The sequence below is a fragment of the Mirounga angustirostris genome, unplaced genomic scaffold (genome assembly GCF_029215605.1).
Source record: "Mirounga angustirostris isolate CCGP_5_RB_7025 unplaced genomic scaffold, mMirAng1.0.hap1 SCAF_9, whole genome shotgun sequence".
Taxonomy (NCBI): domain Eukaryota; kingdom Metazoa; phylum Chordata; class Mammalia; order Carnivora; family Phocidae; genus Mirounga; species Mirounga angustirostris.
This window is the reverse complement of record NW_026991717.1, coordinates 129,181,266-129,196,644: the sequence shown is the minus strand read 5'-3', so window position 1 is coordinate 129,196,644 and position 15,379 is coordinate 129,181,266. Positions and strand designations below refer to the sequence as shown.

General features: G+C 45.7%; 1 protein-coding gene across 2 annotated transcripts in view; it reads left to right on the top strand.

The window, feature by feature from the left end:
• The window catches only part of KCNK10 (potassium two pore domain channel subfamily K member 10), a 122,432-nt gene extending 107,720 nt beyond the window's left edge, over positions 1-14,712 (top strand). For both annotated transcript variants that reach the window (XM_045902011.1, XM_045902012.2), the window contains 3 exons: positions 6,941-7,127; positions 11,609-11,751; positions 14,053-14,712. In XM_045902011.1, the coding sequence (XP_045757967.1) occupies positions 6,941-7,127; positions 11,609-11,751; positions 14,053-14,673 (951 nt within the window). In that variant the 3' untranslated portion in view covers positions 14,674-14,712. The remainder of the gene's footprint in view (positions 1-6,940; positions 7,128-11,608; positions 11,752-14,052) is intronic.
• Positions 14,713-15,379: the final 667 nt, after the last annotated feature.

Below are 15,379 nucleotides of genomic sequence, written 5' to 3'. Positions count from 1 at the left end.
GAGATGGCCAGGAAGGACGAGGATGAGTCAAAGCCTCCTTGATAATCCCCAGTGAACCGTTTACTTCACTCAGCATGTTATGTGGCTGCATTATGACTGTTGCTTTCCCAGCTCCATCCCTCAGCCTGTCTTGTCCCTGTGGAAGGTTCCTGTCCCTTCAGAGAACCCCAGCCAGGGCCTGGCCTTCCTTAATGACTTCCCGCATTCCTCATCTCCTTCTAGGACAGGCCCCTCTGTAGGAGACCCATTGTAATTTCTTTCCTTTCTGTTTTCATTATATGTGTTCCTCCTTGGCTGGGGGGGGAGGGGGTTACAGTCTAAAGAAGGGAACTCACCTTCCATTGAGGAGAACTTGCCCCACTGGACCCACTGGACTCTTTCTCCCCTTCATTGTGAAGTAATTATTGAGCTGTCACTAACATAAAAGACCATGGTACCAGGAAGACTGTGAGGAGGAGAATTGAGATGATGGGGCTCTTCAAAGGAGCCAAATAAATAGCATCTCTTTTTTTTCCACCCCAGGTATAAACTGATTGAGAAGTAAGACAAAGGAGATGATGCACTGAAGCCTAGTATTACTATATTTTCTCAACACTGGAGAATATGGTTTATATCTGTGGAAAAATGATTTCTTAATGACAGACCCAGAATTAGACAGGAGATCATGAGGCCACTTCAGGAGGTCAGCATGTTCCCAAAAGGAAGGGAGAGGAAGAGGCAGAATGCTCAGTTCCTAGGTCAGAGTAAGGCTGGAGAGAGGGCATGTGTTTTTTAGCAGGGGGAACTCCCTGCACAAGAAAGAAGCATTGGGGTGGGATATTGTTTCTCTGGCTAATGTGGCTTGCTTGGGGAGGAGAAGAGGGAGGCAGCTTTAGGTGTCTGTAGCATTGTTACTGCAGTATTATTATTGTATGCTTGTGTATATGATGGTGGGGGGGCATTTTGGGGTGGAGGCATTGTTCACTGTGCTGCTAAAATCTGGGTAAAGTAAATTTAGAATTTGGATAGGTGAGCAGCTAGGTAGGGCATCTATCGGGGTTGCCAGGAGTTATTCTATTGAGGTGGCTCATCAGAAGGTGTGCCCATCCTCCTCTCCTTTCCATGGGCTTGTTTTCCAAACCTCAGCTGAAAAGAAGGACCATTCTTCAGCCAAGGTTACATGTGGGTGTTTCCTACATTGGTGTGCCTCTGAGTTGTTCCAATCTCTGGGACACAGTTTCTGAATGCTTAACTAACAGAAATCCAAAGATCATCCATTACAGTTGGCATGCTTTTGTATCCCACGTACCAGAGCTACGGAAATATTTATTTCTTCTCTCCCAGGTGATATTTTTAATCAGTGGGATGTCATTAGGTACTACACTTTGCCTTCAATAGCTAGAGCAGGGCTGGACACCATGGACAGCGCCACAAAGACTGCTTTCAGCCAAAGACTCAGAGGTTCCCACCCCACCCCATCTCACCCACTAGACTTCCTGTACATGTGGAAGGAACTTTGCTCTCTTTTTTAACTGCATGTCCCTTGCAACCAGAGCAGCCCCTGATATGTAAAGGATCCTTAAAAATTATGGGCCGAGTGAATTAACTGGTTGTATCTTGAGCGCAAACTCTTGTGTTCCAGTGGAGTATTATCTCAAGATATTAGAAGTCACTGAGTTTTAGAACAGAAAACTTTCAAAGATTTTAGTGAAAGTGTTCCTGGAGTGGAACAGCTGCGAATTTTTATTATTTGTGGATTTTAATATTTCTCCATCCCAGGTGTACCTACATTGGCATCTCAGTGATAAAAATGATTTAATTGTATCTACCAAAAGCTTTTTCAAAAACTTTGCATGGTAATACCAGCAAAGCCCCAAAGTGGCCAATAATCTGTGAGATGCTCCAGTGTGGCTCAGATAAAACTTTGTGTGTGTGTGAATTTAGCTATCGAGCTGAATAGAAACAAAATACATTTGTGTCTTCACCTTTTGAGGAGGACATTTTCCATAGGCTCCATGGAGATTTTGCTGTGTGATTCTCACTAATATGTGTTTACAGTGTCTCTGCCATGGAGATTATAGGCAAATGGTGTTTACAAGCTCTCCTCGTAGTTTATAGAATTGCTGTGCTACATAGCTATTCACTGTGATGTTCACACTATTTGTTGGAACTGGACCTTTTTAAAAGAAATCTTTGTGGCAAACATAATAGTATCAGAAAATAAAGTCAGTTCTTCTGTGAGACAGTTCCTATTATCTTTTCATTTTGAGAAATTATTCTCAGTTCAATTGTATCACCATGGTGATGTGTTTGCATTTCAACAAACCAAACCAAACAAGACCAAAAGTAGAGCTCTGCACATCTAGCTCCTGTCCAAGACTTCTTTATTGCAGTATCCTTATTATTAAATAGCATCTCCAGTGTCCTGGCTAAAAATCACAACAATGAAGCAATTTCCTCAGCCAGACACAACAATCTGGATTGCTAATCTCAGAATTCTAAGAAATCACATAAAAGTGAAAAGGAGAATGGGCATTAGAGGGGCAAAAATGAAATAAACTACCAACCCACAAATAAATAGAAATATACTCCTCTAAAATAAGATTGTGGAAGGAGGCAAACACAGAAAGGGCATTTTGCCTAATGAGAATTGGACATGTGGCTTAGTCCTCTGAGGTCTGAAACAAGTAAACACTTCTAGGATTGTCAGCATGTACATCCCTCTCTCAAAGCAGAGCTCTTAGAGCTGGCTCTCCTGCTCTCTGTTTGTGAAGTTTGTTTTGCTCTTTGGAATAATTGCACAAAGAGTCGTGATAACAAAATGAACTCTACAGGAGGTGGGTTTTGAGTTCTTTGAAAATTCCTGCAGTTAGTGCCAATTGGGAGGCAGGAAATAGTTTTGCATAATGCTATTTGCATAAGAAGGAAAGAACACATCGTTTATTCTAATCAACAAAGTGTGAAAACAAGATTTGGACAGATGTGCACAACCATCTTATCTCTCCTGCCCAAATATTGTATCAAACCATCTCTTCCCAGATAACAATTTTGTTAGCCCAAGAACACATTAGCTCAATCAGATCTGGGCTCTCACTAAGCCTTTTGCTAGCTGCTCTGCTTACTGGTAAATAAGCAGTGTGATTTTGCTTAGCAACCCCTCTGTGGAAAGATAGCTCATGTCCATAAGTGGCGGGGAGGTGGGGAGGCAGGGGAGGGGGGCAAGGAAAGCTAGGTATGTGCCTCTCTGTAGCTGGTTCCTGACATCGCAAACATTATCTGCAATTCTTGGCAGTCTTAGAAGGATGATGAAGAACTAGGGGGAAATTAATGGAAAGGCAAATAAAATTTTCAAGATTGTGAGCTGAGACTGTCTGAGAGCTCAACCCAGAGCCAACACAGAAGAATCAAGGGAGAATGAGGACCTTTTTCTCATTAACAATGAGGTAATTATATGAGATAACGTATCTAGGAAGGGACAACTAACAGTGACTTCCTGAAGTGAAACGAAGATTATCTTAAGCCAGACTTGAGGGAGCATTCCTCAATAGCTAAGGACAGCATTAAATCTGGGACTGTCCACATCTGAGAAAAGATTTGAACTTTTACATCAAAGATAGCCATTAACAATCCCTGAGCACTTAGCCAGCAGTGTGCGAAGCTTTTACACACTTATTTAATCTTCCAAACAATCCTGTGAGGTGGATTCTTGATGTCCATTTTATAAAGGAAGAAACTGATGCACAGAGAGGTTGAGAAACTTGCCTGAGGTCACCCAGCTACATAGCAGTGGGGATGGGATGCATCTCAGGCAGTCTACCCTTAGACTCCAACTTCCTAAACACCCTTTTACAAGTGGTAGTGTGCAGTTGTGGGGCTAACAGGGATAAGAAGCCCAAAGATCACTGGATGATGTGTAAGATAATGTTTGGTTCCATCTTGAAAAAGTGTTCAGTTAAGGTAACTGTTTTTGTTCTGTTTTAATATCTAGAGGGCAGCAAAAACATGGGTATCCAGAATAATAGATATTGCTAAAACCTTATGTCCACACCTCTTCCTTTTATAGTGAAGTATGGGTATACACATTTACACACACACACACACGTAAGACATCTGAGTTCTTAAGTCCCTAAAATACCCCAATGATTGAATTTTCCAAGCATTCACTGGGCATCATCCTAGGATGTCTGCAAGAAACAGCCAAGGCTTGCCTTGGGCGCTGAGGTGAGTGGTGGTGAAATGTTTACCTTGCTGATAAACTCTCCAAGAGATAATGCATTTTAGACACCATTATTTTGCCTTTGTTACATAGCTCCTTCCCTGCCACCAAACAAATCCTGTCCTGTGCCGTCATCCCTTCTGTCCACCTCAGGGAGCCCGGGAATGTCTCCAGCTTCCTACGTACTTGCAAGCCCTCCTTTGCCAACCACAGCCTCATTTGGATTGCAATTGTATTCACATCCTAATTTATGACTTAACAAGTGTCTCACAAACATTTAATTTCATTATGCATTTGAGGAGGACAGTTTATAGAGGAGGGGGAGAATGATGTTCCCATTGCCAGCAATTAGATTAATTTAATGATCTATGGTGAAATCTCCTTTTGGGGTTTGGATTTTCATACATGTCTATAAACAAAACTAGGCTAGTAATAAATACGTTCCTGGATTCTCAGAGGGGCTCACCTGCCTTCACCAAGTCCTGCTATAATACCCAGGCTGGAAATTCATGGAATGGGTAAGACATTCCCGTGATTCTCAGGTGATTCATCTTGTCACGATACTTTCATGAAAAAAAGAATTGGAATTTTCATTTGCAGTTTCAGCAATATCAGTAAATTATCACTTTTTTTTTTTCAGATGGCTTTTCTGAGGAGATGAGGAGGGGACTGTATAAAAGCATGGATCAAATAATTTTTCCCCATTCCCACTTTATATACCGAGTGCCCTTTGGGAGTAAGAGCACACGACTGCTTTTCATAGAGAAGGATTGTATTTCCTAGGGTTTTCCTGTGTATTTTTAGGGAATATATTGATCTCAGAATGGGGGTGTACATAGTGCTGATTTAGATTCATGCAAATAAATGTTCTCCACTATACCTGTTCTTATTCGTTGAACTGAGGCCTCCATTTTGTTGGGTTGAACATACCTGGGACCGGGACCTGAGGCAGGTGGGGCTGAATGTTTCTGAGGTGTGAATAGAGTGGACAGCATCCTTTCCCCCTTTTCAGCTCCCGCATCCCTGGAACTTTCCAGTAAACAAGCTGTGCCGACATTTCTCCCATAGTCGAGGAGGAGGGGATGGAAGGGAGGGGAGCCTAGTCATCTTCTTGACCAGCATTTCCACGGTTGATCCAAGTGGTTGACCTTAGAAGACACTCTCTTGACCATCTCTGTCCTGGGGACACATGGCAGAGGTGTCACTGCTTATGACCGAAGCTTAGGAATTCCTGGACACATTGCACAGTAACAATTTTTTATTCTCTGTCTTCCTTTCCAGTAGGGAAGCAGGACAGCCTGTTGTTCTTCATGGGGGTTAGTCTGGTTGATTTTGTTATGAAGGAGCCAGTGGGGGCAGGACTCTGGCGACTTTGTATGAGCTGGGAAATTGTGGAGTAACTTGAAGTCTGGTTCTATCAGTAAGCACTGGACTGGGAGTTAATCACATCAGAATTCTAATCTTGGCCTTGCCTCTAATTAGCAAAATCATTTTATGCTAGTCCCTCAACCCCTCTTGGCTTCTGTTGAAGTGTATGAATGCAGAGGTCTCTGTACGCTCTGAGGTTCTCTGCCTTCTAATTCACCGGAAGGCAATGAATAGAAAACAGAGCACATGGTAAAGATTTCCTATATCCAATGCCCCAAATGTGGTGTATTTTTGCAGAAAATCAATCTAGGCGATGTGGAAAGGCCCAGTCACTCTGATGTATGTGGTTTTGGTCGGGCTATCGTGCTAGGTCCCCCTGAGGACAGTTTACATGCCAGACTTGGGGACTCTGAGAAGACCTTAAGGATTATTCAGCTCAGAGGCAATGCCAGTGTTGTCTTGAATGCATTCAAGGGGAATACCAGGGAGGCTCCCGGTCCACATCTGGACTCCATTGGCACCATTCCTTTGGGTGACATCTGTCTAATTCCCAATCTAAATGCTTTCACCTCTTGACTGGCTCCTTCAGAAGCTGGCCTGAAATGAAGCTGATCATTTTAGACAGTAACCTGTCGTTCTGACTTGGACTCTTGTCTGTCCCCAGTGGATAACACAGCCTGAACACACTGCAGCGCTGGCTCAAACATGTGTGTTTTAAAAGAAAAGTATGTTATAAGTGTACAACTTCAGCAGGGAAGGAGGGTGAAGAAGCTAGAGTCTGTCTCAAATGTATATGGGGGTGGCTATGTTTTTCTTGTCATCTGAACATTTTAGTCTGTTTCAGGTCAGCTGTTTTTTTGTTTTTGTTTTTCTTTTGTTTTTTTGTCTTTGTTTTTTTCCAACACATTCCCACTGACACAAGGGAAACTAGGTGCCAGGTCCATACCTACCATTGTGGAAAGAGCTCCAAACCTGCACCCTCCAGGAGGAGGGTCAATAATACCACATGAGAATTGGCAGCAAGCCCTTCTTGGGGAATCATTGTGTTTGTACTAGTGAGGAAGTTAGAATCAGCATTTGGGCTGCAGTCATGGAACCACACAAAGGACATTCAAGACATGACCTAAGCAGGGTTTCTTCACCTGGGGTCCACGAACAGGCTTCACTGGGTCTGAGAACCACCTAGAGCATCTGAAAACTTCTGTGCGTGCATTTTTCTAGGAGAGGGCCCACAGCCTTCATCAGATGGTCCCAAAGCTGCCCATGACTGACAAAAGGTGAAAAGCCACTGGCGTAATACATTCTTCCTGTGCCTCTGTCTTCTGAATCCAGGGTGATGAAGCTGACTTGCCTATCTTTCTCCTTTGCTGTTCCCAGAAAAAGCAAGTGAGCCAGACCAAGATCCGGGTCATCTCAACCATCCTGTTCATCTTGGCCGGCTGTGTTGTATTTGTGACGATTCCCGCTGTCATTTTCAAATATATCGAGGGGTGGACCACCTTGGAGTCCATTTACTTTGTGGTGGTCACCCTCACCACGGTGGGCTTTGGTGATTTTGTGGCAGGTAAGCACCCTGGGCATCCCAGTCACCAGGGCCCCAGCAGGGAAAAGATGTTGTTGATAATGTTTTTCAAAACCGTGAGAAACCCTGTTGTGGGAGAAGCAAATGAAAATGGCTCAGTGTCCCTGCTGCTGTGTGTGGACTCATTTCAAGCCCATGGTCCCACGTAATGTAAAAAGCAGCAGATTCTGCTGTGAAATGAAAGCCAGCCTTTTCCTTCCCAGGATGCTCATTGCCCTTATTATCCTATGAATTATGCATGAATGAAATGAATTTCTCATTCAATGTTGGACTTCTGATTTGCATTAAAGCTCCTTGAATCAATTGATAAAAGCTGTATTAGCAAGTGGCAAATATGAACCTCTGGAGAGATTAGCATAAAGCTTGGCCTGCAGCGACCTGTAGGTTAGGGTTCCTGAGGCTGCCCAGGGGAGGACTGTGTTCCCTGCAAAATTTATCCCGGGCATACCCTGACACAAGACTTAGGACTCAGTTGACTACCAGGAGCTGAGAACTGTCCCAAGGGAGTACAATATTATAACGGATACTGCATGAATGTATATAGAAACAATATCCTTCATTGTGAAAATAGATGCCAATGAACTATGTTTATAGAAGCAAAAGGAAACTGCCATCAATTTCAACTAGGGACAGGGAGCTTGAAAATGAAATGAGTGAGATCTGGTTTCTTACATGTATGGCTTTCCCAGAATGTAGTTGGAAGGCAGGAAGAGGAGGCCATCCTTCTCTTTCCTAAGGGATAGTTCCACAGGGTCAGACAATTGATCATTTTCTACTCTGAGAAGTGAACGCTTTGATTAAACAACTCTGTCCTAAGCTCAAAATGTTTGGGTGATGCATGTGCATTGTGTGTGTGTGTGCGTGTGTGCACGTGCGTGTGTGTGTGTGCATGTTCTTGACCAGTTCCTGGTTAAGCAGTAGCCTGGACATTTGCAGGCTGAGCTTGCAGACTGACTGTCCTTTATTTGGCACATGATCCTGGCAGGTGCCTTGGTTTCTTCATGGAGTATGGCACTCACAAGGCGGACAGGGATCTGGAAATCTGGAAAATAGGATATTCTGGAGGGGATATTGAGGGCTCTTCAAAAGACACATGGGTGCCTCCACATTCATTCTGACAGTGATAACCAGCAGGGTGGTCTCCTAGCTGTTCCAACTGGGCAGATAAAGACTGAAGTCCCGTTTGTAAAAATAGCAGTTTTTATTTTTTCCTTCCTTTTTCCTGCCTAAGGACTGAGCACTGCAAAGTCAGAGTGATTAAAAAAGCTGGGGGTCTGGGACCCCACCCCAGTGCTCAGCCACTGTGCCTCTCACCTTGGGTGGGGAGTCACCTGGTGCCATCTGAGCGGAGGCCTGCCACTCTGGAAGGAAACCACAGAGAACTATTGGGACTATTTCACAAACTTCTTCAAGTTCCTCCAGAGCGTAGTTTGCACTGGGTTGTGCTTCAGAGTGCCCTGTGGCAGCCCTGGGCCGTCTGCCGCAGTCTGTTACAGAGGACACTTGCAACGAGCCCTTCTCTCTAAACACCTGCTTGACTCGGCCTGTTGATCTCTTAATCTGGGGGCACAAATAGCAGAACCTTGGGATATAAAATTTAAAAATTTATTTATTTAGTGATCAGCAAAGAGTTTAAATTTTTAATTTGAATTCAGGTTATTGGTTTGCATCTAATTATACCATGTAAGAAAATGCAGGGAAGCTTGTCACTAAAAAAAAAAAAAAAAAAAAAGCCATTTGACAATAACACGATTGAATATTTAAAAGAATATTTAAAATATTTAAAAGTTATACATTGTGATATTATCTTCTAAAACAAAAACTGTTATAGCCTATTCAAATTAGAGTCAATGTATAACTATCTACTATCTGTTTTGGTTAACATTACTGAATCCAGGCCTTCATGTTAATTGAAAAGTGATGATGAATCTGTAAAAAAATAATATGACTTACATTTTATAAAACAGCATCGACTGAAGGACCAAAAAATAAAAAGTAAAATAAAAGGAGCCCCCGATTTAATGCACATGGATGTTCTCGGTTGGCCTATTCGATGGACTTGATTTAGGGCTTTACTAAAAAGGTGAGGAAAGGTAGCGCTGACTTATTTAGATCTTAGGTGAATACAGTTGGCCAACCTAAATGATTTTGCTTATGTTGGTTCTAAGTAAAAATGTTAAAGATAACCCAGGAAAGGACACGTGTGATTTATTTAACACTGTGACGCATAAATGCACGGGAAGTGGGCCCCTGCTCTTTACCATGGATGGGAGGGAACAAAGGACATCCACGTTCTATACCTTTTCACCCACGAGGACCTCACTTGTTAGGGAGCACTGCCCAGCTGGTTGCTGCTCCTCCTTGGGTCGGGGGGAGCAAGGACAAAATGAGCTGGGACTCTGGTGCATCAAGGGGTGCTGCTAATGATTTTAATTGATTATTTGTTCTAATTACCCACTGTGGATTGAGAGCACGTAGTACAAACTTGCACTTGACCTTTATCTTTACTTACCTGGCAAGGGCGTGACCTCCACAGTCACAGGCCTGGCCCTGTTTGAATTCCCTTATTTACTGTTGATTACAGAGCCTGATTTTGTTTGTCCCGAGGTCTCCATGGACAGGTGTCTCTTATAATTCACAGTGCTGACTGCAATTAGACCAGGCCCTTCGAAGCTCTGATTTCCAGAGCTTACATAGATTGGTCTGAAGAATGCACGCCTTAACAGCCTGGAAGTTTGTCACAACCTTTTGGGCAACACTCTAAGAGCAATGGGGAAGGATACCAGATCCTTTAAAAAAAAGGTACATTAAAGAGAGTCGATGACTGCTGTGATTGAACATGGCATCAACCCTTCTAGAAGTATAATTGGAACATTGATCACCATGCAGGATTAAGTGCTGGTTTATTTTGTAGCCGACTCAACGTCAGGACAGCCTAACAACATCACAGCATTTTGGAAACCCTGACTGAGAGTGCGCACAGAGCTCTGAATTCCAGACCAGCCATTGATAAAGAGCCGAAGGGTGTTTATTGTGTTGTTCGCTAGCGCCCCCTAGTGACAAGCTTTGTTGGGTGGCGGCGACTTGCTAAGATGATTATTTCCTCTTAGGCCCAAGGAGAAAGCTGTTCCCTTCTAGGGCAGAGAAGGAATGAACCACAGAAACCACTCACTGGGGCAGGAACTCCAGTAGTATCCTAGAGGAAGCTGCGGGGGAGAGTTGCCTAAAGGAGGGGGGCGGGAAACAAAGGCAGCTAAACCAGACCGAAGGGGGCAGGCCACACAGCCCATTAGTCGTGTTTGGAATTCTAATTTTAAGAGATGGCAGTGGCCATTTAATTTGGGACATTGTGGGTTGCACTGGTCTCACTGAAAAGAGCCCCCGGCCACAGTGCCTGCCCAGCTGCCTTTGGGAGGTATTACTGATACCGTAAGAACTCAGTGTGGATTCAGTGGCGCTAGATGAGGTTACAACCACGACCCAGTGGGAAAGACTAGTAATCACTCATCACGTAGCCCCACAATTACCCATACGGCGCCAATGTCGGTCGTCTTAGAAGTGACCGCGGGCCTGCCTCGCTGGGCAACAGTGTCTCACAGAGTGAGAGCCAGGCTGACGTCAGTTACTTCCTCACTTCCTTGGGGAAGGGGGCTGGGCTTGGACCCTGTTTTGCACGGCTACCTTTGGTAGCGCCTGTAAGAGGGCTAGCATAAGTAGGCTAATTATTTGCAATAAATGACTGGTCCTTTCAGCGCAACAGCTGGTCAATGCAATCGGGCAGCTGGCCAATTCGATCTGATGGATTTCTACTGTAATCCCTACGTATGAAATAAAGGGATCGGACTCGATGGCCTTTTAGTTCTAGCACTAAGTGATTCTAATTACTCAGTCTAATTGACCTTTTGGATTAGCATCATGTAAACACCGTCCCTCAGTTAGTGTTAAATACTGCTGCCAGGATCAAAGTCTCAAGAATGCCATTAGGTCTAATTTTAGTTCCACACATCCACTCTGCTCTTAGTAAATGCGTGTGTTGGGAGAAAATGGTGCCAAGAATTCCAAGCCATTGGGGATTATTGATCTTTTATTTTTATTGCATTTAAAGAAGTTTAAGAAGACAATCGACACCTGGGCCTGATCTGTTGTCCTCTAGCTCACGTCATTCATTGTCAAGCCCTGGTTGAGCAGAGGTGGACCAAGTTGGCCACGGACACTTTTTTGTTATGGGTATTACGGTTGGTGGTCAAGAATCAAAGAAGTTAAGCCACAAGTCAGGCTCCTTTAGGGAAGGGACCCATCTTTTCCTTGCCCTCCCTTGCCTGTCACCTCTTGTATACAGCAGGCCTAACAGTTGAGTGTCAGATGGGGATGGGATGACATCGCTGCTACGTGGACCAGAATATGTTTGTTCTGCAAAGACCAAATGCTAGACCCTGGTTACAGTAACGTTTGGTTGTTTTCAGGGGGAAACGCTGGCATCAATTACCGGGAGTGGTATAAGCCCCTAGTGTGGTTTTGGATCCTTGTTGGCCTGGCCTACTTTGCAGCTGTCCTCAGTATGATCGGAGATTGGCTACGGGTTCTATCCAAAAAGACAAAAGAAGAGGTAGGACCCCTTTCAAATTCTATAGGTGTTTCTGAGATCCGATTAGCTCATGTCAAGAATGACCTGTCTCTATTTTATGGGCTGGAGGGTTTCTTAATACGAGGAGGGCCCCTACGGCGTCCTCTTTTTGAATCATTACCTAAAAGCCAAGTTCAGTGGAATAGCGGTTATTTTTGGGTCCTTTTTTGGCAAGTGAGAACATCTGATGACTCATCAGCCCACAGATCCTGGAAGGACTAGTAAACAACGACTTTTTATTTTTTTATTATTAAAATTTTGGGGGGGGGCGCCTGGGTGGCTCAGTTGGTTAAGCGACTGCCTTCGGCTCAGGTCGTGATCCTGGAGTCCCTGAATCGAGTCCTGCATCGGGCTCCCTGCTCGGCAGGGAGTCTGCTTCTCCCTCTGACCCTCCCCCCTCTCATGTGCTCTCTCTCATTCTCTCTCTCTCAAATAAATAAATAAAATCTTAAAAAATTTTTTTTTTTATTTTTAGAGAGGGAGAGAGAGAGCCAGCCTGAGTGGGGGGAGGGACAGAGAGAGAGAGAGAATCTCAAGCAGATTCCCCACTGAGCATGGAACCCAACGCAGGGCTGGATCCCAGGACCCTGAGATTGTGACCTGAGCCAAAACCAAGAGTCAGACGCTTAACCGACTGAGCCTCCCAGGCACCCCAGAATGATTTTTGAAAAATCGCAGTGGTCAGCAGGGGTAGACCGTAGTTGAGGGAGGTGTGCAGATATGTGGGAGAGGCTTAGAAAGTTTGTAAAAATCTTGAGAAGGATGGGCCTGTCCTTCAGATCTTGGGGTCTATATGGAAATGCAGTAGGATACAAGGACTCCTTCTCGATTCTCTGAGGCTGAAGTTCTCCAACAGTGACCAGCTGTGGGGAAGTGAACACAAGGGGTCCCTTTTCACCTTTATCCCCTCCTGGTTGTCAGATCTATAGAAACAAACCTACCCCCATGTCCAGGGACATGCAGCCTTTTCTCCCTTGGGTAAATGTGCGGGAAAATCTACACAAAAGCAAGAAAAGACAGAAGAGGGGAAGGTAGATCTTGTGATTTAAAAAAAAAAATGTCCATGTAGTTCTTCTAGGAAGAGAGGAAAAGAACTGAAAAGGAGGGTAAGAGAAGAAAAGGAAAAGAGCTAACAAGTGGAAGGGAGATTAAAAAAAACCCCAAAGAAATAAAAAGAGGGAGAGTCTCCTGAAAGGTGACTGCTCACTTCCCGGCAGACAGACATTCTGTGTAGAAGGCCCCGGGACAAAGTTGCTGAATGGGAAAATGTCCCATCTCATTCCCGGGCCCCAGGGTTAGTTTTCCCGGCTTAGAAAAACACTGGCAATGCGATCTCCAGTCTGATTCCCCAGATGGCTAACTGACCTGCTGAAAGTCAGCTGTAGTGAGAGAGAAAGTAACCATATAAATATCGACTTTCCTAAATGCAAAAATGCAGACTGCTGAGTTGCTCGTCTGTATAGAAAACATAGGACTAGCGCTGTTGGCAGTGTTGGATGAGAGCCAAGAAATCTGATCTCGATCCTCATGAATTCTGAGGAAGAATGTTCTGTGGGCTTTCGCAGAACATGACTAGGGAAGTTTGGTTCCCAGATGCCCTGGAGGGTCTTCTTCTTTAAGCAGGGTAAGCCGGATGGCACTCAACCATAGTGTGGCCCAGATTCAGGGTGAGCAACACTCCCAGTTTGCCCAGGACTGCGGGGGTACCTAAGACACAGGACGTTCTGTTTCACAACCAGGACAGTCCCAGTCTAACTGGGACAGGTTGGTCACCCTACGCAGACAGAAGCATTGGAGGAACAGAGAAGGGCCAAGGCCTGGTTGCACCTCTGTTTTGTGCCCGAGTGCATGTCTCTGTCTCGCATAACACTAAACTCGGTGCGCTTGACATGATCACCCCAGTTACGCCGGAGGAATGAGGCCGTACAACTAAAAAAGGGGTGGACGCATAATGCGAACCCAAGCCCAGCCAACTCTAGATAGTGATCTCTCCTGCAGAATGCCTTCCTCCTCCCGTTCGGTCACCACCTCCGCATCTCAGGCTCCTGCCGGGTTCTCTAGCAGGTGTGCCCCCCGAGCCACAGGAGCCAGGAGCCAATTTGAGATGGGTCTTTAGGGCAGAGGTAGCATCCCCACCCAGGCATGGGTTCCCCCACCCCCTGGCCTCCCTGGAGCCAGCCTTCCCATCGGGACACTCAAGGGCTGTGGGCGCTGGGAGGGCTGGGGGGCCTGAGGCGGGTACGACTTTCTCAGCATGCCCTTGCTCTCATGTCTCTCGGCCAGGTCGGTGAAATCAAGGCCCACGCGGCCGAGTGGAAGGCCAACGTGACGGCCGAGTTCCGAGAGACGCGGCGGCGGCTCAGCGTGGAGATCCACGACAAGCTGCAGCGGGCGGCCACCATCCGCAGCATGGAGCGCCGGCGCCTGGGCCTGGACCAGAGGGCCCACTCGCTGGACATGCTCTCCCCAGAGAAGCGCTCTGTCTTCGCCGCTCTGGACACGGGCCGCTTCAAGGCCTCATCCCAGGAGAGCATCAACAACCGGCCCAACAACCTGCGCCTCAAGGGCTCCGAGCAGCTGAACAAACATGGGCAGGGGGCCTCCGAGGACAACATCATCAACAAGTTCGGGTCCACCTCCAAACTCACCAAGAGGAAAAACAAGGACCTCAAGAAGACCTTGCCCGAGGACGTTCACAAAATCTACAAGACCTTCCGGAATTACTCCCTGGATGAAGAGAAGAAGGAGGAGGAGACAGAGAAGATGTGTAACTCGGACCACTCCAGCACTGCCATGCTGACCGAGTGCATCCAGCAGCAGGCCGGGATGGAGAATGGAATGGTCCCCACGGACACCAAAGACAGGGAACTCGAGAACAACGCATTACTTGAAGACAGAAACTAAATGCTGAGGACCTAGGACTTGACCAAGCGTTGTGGTTTTATTATTTTTTTTTATATTCACCCTGAGACATGTGCCTTAAATAGACTTCTCGTTAGTCCGAAATTACATAGCATTGAAGAATTTATTTCACTGTGCCATAAATGACAGAGAAAGATCGCTCTGCCAAAAGGAATCAAAGAACGAGGACCGCACTTCCGACAGGGACCGCAGGACACGCCGGGAGCGTTCGCACAGGCAGGAGGTCGTGGCCACAAAAGTTAAGGGCAGGTGTGGGACGGTGCCATGCCCCCAGTGTGGCGCCGCCCGGGCCGGGCGTGGAGAAAGGGCAGCTATTCCTTAGACCAGCCTTCTGGAAGGAACAGGTGTGTCTTTTACATGGAGCCTCGTTTCCTGAACCTACCGTCAGAGATATGCACACACACAGAAGGGGACCGGATGGGGGATGAACTAGTATCTGCAATGAGGGTTCGAGCTGACATTGTGGCATGTTGCTCTGAGCTTGAATTTTGATACACATCCTTCAGTGCACACCTAGTCTTTCTAAGCTCCAAATGAATGTCCACGGGACCCGGGAGCACGTGGAATTTGTGGGAAACAGATCAGAGCACACGTATTAAAAGGTGCAATTGCTTTCCTCATTACAAAAGAAAAAAAAATCACAAATGCATCACACTGTGGATATCACCTTAACCAATGACAGAAGCCT